The sequence below is a fragment of the Aphanomyces astaci genome (assembly GCF_000520075.1).
Source record: "Aphanomyces astaci strain APO3 unplaced genomic scaffold supercont1.488, whole genome shotgun sequence".
NCBI classification, from domain to species: domain Eukaryota; phylum Oomycota; class Saprolegniomycetes; order Saprolegniales; family Verrucalvaceae; genus Aphanomyces; species Aphanomyces astaci.
Genome location: NW_009798751.1, coordinates 1 through 3,105, shown reverse-complemented (window position 1 = coordinate 3,105; position 3,105 = coordinate 1). Strand labels below are relative to the sequence as shown.

The window sequence follows — 3,105 nt, the reverse complement described above, 5'->3', positions numbered from 1 at the left end:
GGCGCCGCCCGTCAGAAACATGTGACGGACCTCCAAGTGGCCCTAGAAGAAATGCACCGCAACGTGGCGGTGCGAAGCGACAAGTTGCGTCAGCAAGCGCGTGGACGCCGCGACCGAAAGTCTCAAGTCAAGTTTGCGGGTTTTTCGGTCGGCGATTTTGTGCTTGTCGGATCGGTCGTCAGCCGTCCGACAAAATTGGCCCTGCATTGGCGAGGACCCTGCCTAGTGACCAGAGTCATCACGGACCATGTGATGGAGACTCAGCAGCTGGTGCCACCGTATGAAATCACAGTCCATAATGCATGCCGACTGAAGATGTACCACGAAGGTGGTAGAGAGGTGACCGAAGACCTCGAGGCGCAGATCGCGTTTGGCGATGGCGGATTTCATGTGGAGCGCCTGGACGAAGCGCGCTGCGTGGATGGCCAACACCAAGTTTTGGTGAAGTGGCTTGGACTTGACGATGAAGAATCGTCCTGGGAACCTGCGACGATTTTGCTGGACAACATTCCAGTCGTATTTTGCAAGTGGGTGGCGGCGAACAAGGAAGACCCTGCCGTGGCCGCCCTCATCAAGACACTAGACTTCCCGTAGGAGGGGAAGTGTTCTGCAGCGTGAAGAGCAATTGGGTTGCGCGTTAGTTTGACCCATTGCAAACACACACGCATGTCAAAGGTTCCGATACCTTAGTGGAGGTACTGAGTACTTTAGGGAGTGGTAGTCAGTAGGCGCCTCGTGGCGTGTTTAACCTCACTAATATCAGTGTGTATATTTGCTGCCTTGACGAAGGTCCCGTGGCCGAAAGCCAAGAAGAAGCGGGAGACAATACATACAGTCACTATGGCGAGCCTCTAGCCTAAACGACACAGGACTCCGACCGTTTTGTTCGGGAAAACCGCAATGGACTGCCGTTAAGCGACAACGAATTCAAGATCACTCGAGCATTCATGACGATCGAGTGATCTTGAATGTATTCCCGCTTTACTCGTGCGTTAACTATTGTGAGTTCACTATTGTCGTGGTCGTTGTGTGTCATCGCCCTTTGCAAACCAACTGTACAACAGAAATGGTGCTATAAATTTTAGCTCAAGATGACAATAATTGTTTGTCATCTTTACGCTATATTTGAAGTTTACGCCAAAATGTTGTCTTTTATGTGCTGTTTCATAGTTCAGAGATCGCCGATCAACGCAAGAACATGGTATCATGTACAGCAGCATTGATACTACGTAATGAAGCGGCTTGGTCGGTGTTACGATGGTTATTGCGGGATATAATCACACCCAAAGTAAGCTATATTTCAGTTTTTTGGCATGTTTGAGGTCACTTCACGCATGATAAATAAGTGCAATCGCCACACATCACGTCTCGTTATACAGCCCGAAGCCATCTCTTCAGTTTTCATATTAAATGTATCACGCCCAGACAAGCCGTTGCTGAGCAATTCAACGACAAAGTCATGTACTTTCTCGATAGTTAAAATTATCATAAATTATGACAAACATTGATGCTAACTTATTATGACATACAGTACTTATTTTATATTGAAAATAAGTAACGGTATTCTCGTGGAATGTACTACGTAGTACCGGTAGTGGATACTTTTCCAAAAAGCATCGTAACTGGCGGCCAAAATTTGAAGTCCATACTACGTATACATTTTGAACAGCGAATCGAATACAAAGTCGCCTTGCACCAAAACTCAGGACGTTCGGCCAAATTCGACGATGTTTATCGTGTCCGAATAATGCTGGTTTGACGATGTTTATCGTCCCAAATCAAGGTAAAAATGTACTTCGAAGTATGTTTCATGCCATTAACCGGATCATAGGTCGATTGTAAATACCCTAAACAGCCAAGTGGCCAATACCTTTCGAATTCAATTTTATAGGCATAAAACTGTTTTATACAAACAAATCAAAATTAGGAGGGGGTCACAAAAACAACCAGAGTATAATTATGGCAAAAAGAAATGGTCGAAGCTAGGCTCGAAACGCGGACTATGTCGTCTGCAACTTGGAATCAAACCGACACACTAACGATGCACCTTGCTCTACAATGGTATTTAACTATTATAGTACAAGATTCGTGGCAACCAATTGGGGACACCTACATAGTGTAGGACCGTGCTGTGGAAGTGTAACCTCACATGTTTGCCGCCCTAGTGTGAACCCTTAACCCTTAATAGAGCAGGAGTCATTACTACCTGTACTACCTGTAGAATATATTGTGGTAGCCACATTCGACTATGGAGTAGATAGGCTTACAGTAGTATGATGAGCATTGAAAGCTGACCTTGGGGAGGGCACTCGATTGACTATAAGTGTTGTGTCTGCCGGTCCTGAACTGGCAGTGACTCCTTTAGAACTCGATGCACCGGGTTCAAAGGTAAAAGAAGACTGACTATGTTAAAGGTCTTAGATCTACTGATTCACAACGCACATTTGCATCCCCTATCGAGCTGTCTTCGGTCGTGTCGACAGATCCTTGACCAATGGGAATGGAGTGCGCTTGCAAGGATACTACCTGTGTCTTGCTAAGATACTCCACACCCAACAACTCCCCCATGGTCTACACGACGTCTGGGTGCGAGATAGCGAGCACCGTCTTGAGCTTGGCGACGTTGCCGTTCCCGCGGCTCGCTTTGCGTAGATAGGCGGCCACAATGACTGGCACGTCCGTTGCCATGTCTGCCGCCGGTTCCCACGAGGCCTCGAGGATATCTATCCCAAGCCACTTGACGCGGAGCATCCACGAGTGGGTCGGCCGGTCGAAGCGGCAGTCGAGGAAGCACTCAACAAGGTGGCCGCCCTCGACGTATGCGACGTGATCTGTCAACGCCTGCGTTACAAGCAAGTCGCGGGCGGCAAAGAACTTGAGACGCGAAGCATGGTGCGTCGTGATGGCGCCATTGCGCAGGTCCTCGACGCGGTAGACCCAGTCGCGTACGATTGTCACAATCCGACGCGGCCCGAGCCATTGCACTTGAAGTTTCTTGGCGAATGCCTCTGAAACTTGGCCGACTAGAACATAATCTCCGAGGTTAAAGAAGAATTGTTTTACGTTGGGCTTCTTGTTGCGTCTCGCACGCTCGTTGTCCCGGAG

The 3,105-nt window shown here is 48.3% G+C and overlaps 2 protein-coding genes across 2 annotated transcripts; one reads left to right on the top strand and one right to left on the bottom strand.

Annotated features, from left to right (window-relative positions):
* Positions 1-15: 15 nt before the first annotated feature.
* Positions 16-594, top strand: H257_19328 (hypothetical protein; the record flags this gene model as incomplete). The annotated part of the gene is made up of 1 exon (XM_009848473.1): positions 16-594. A coding segment is annotated over one exon (579 nt), but the record flags the coding sequence as incomplete, so codon positions are not given.
* Positions 595-2,390: 1,796 nt separating this feature from the next.
* On the bottom strand, positions 2,391-2,949 carry H257_19327 (hypothetical protein; the record flags this gene model as incomplete). The annotated part of the gene is made up of 1 exon (XM_009848472.1): positions 2,391-2,949. A coding segment is annotated over one exon (378 nt), but the record flags the coding sequence as incomplete, so codon positions are not given.
* Positions 2,950-3,105: the final 156 nt, after the last annotated feature.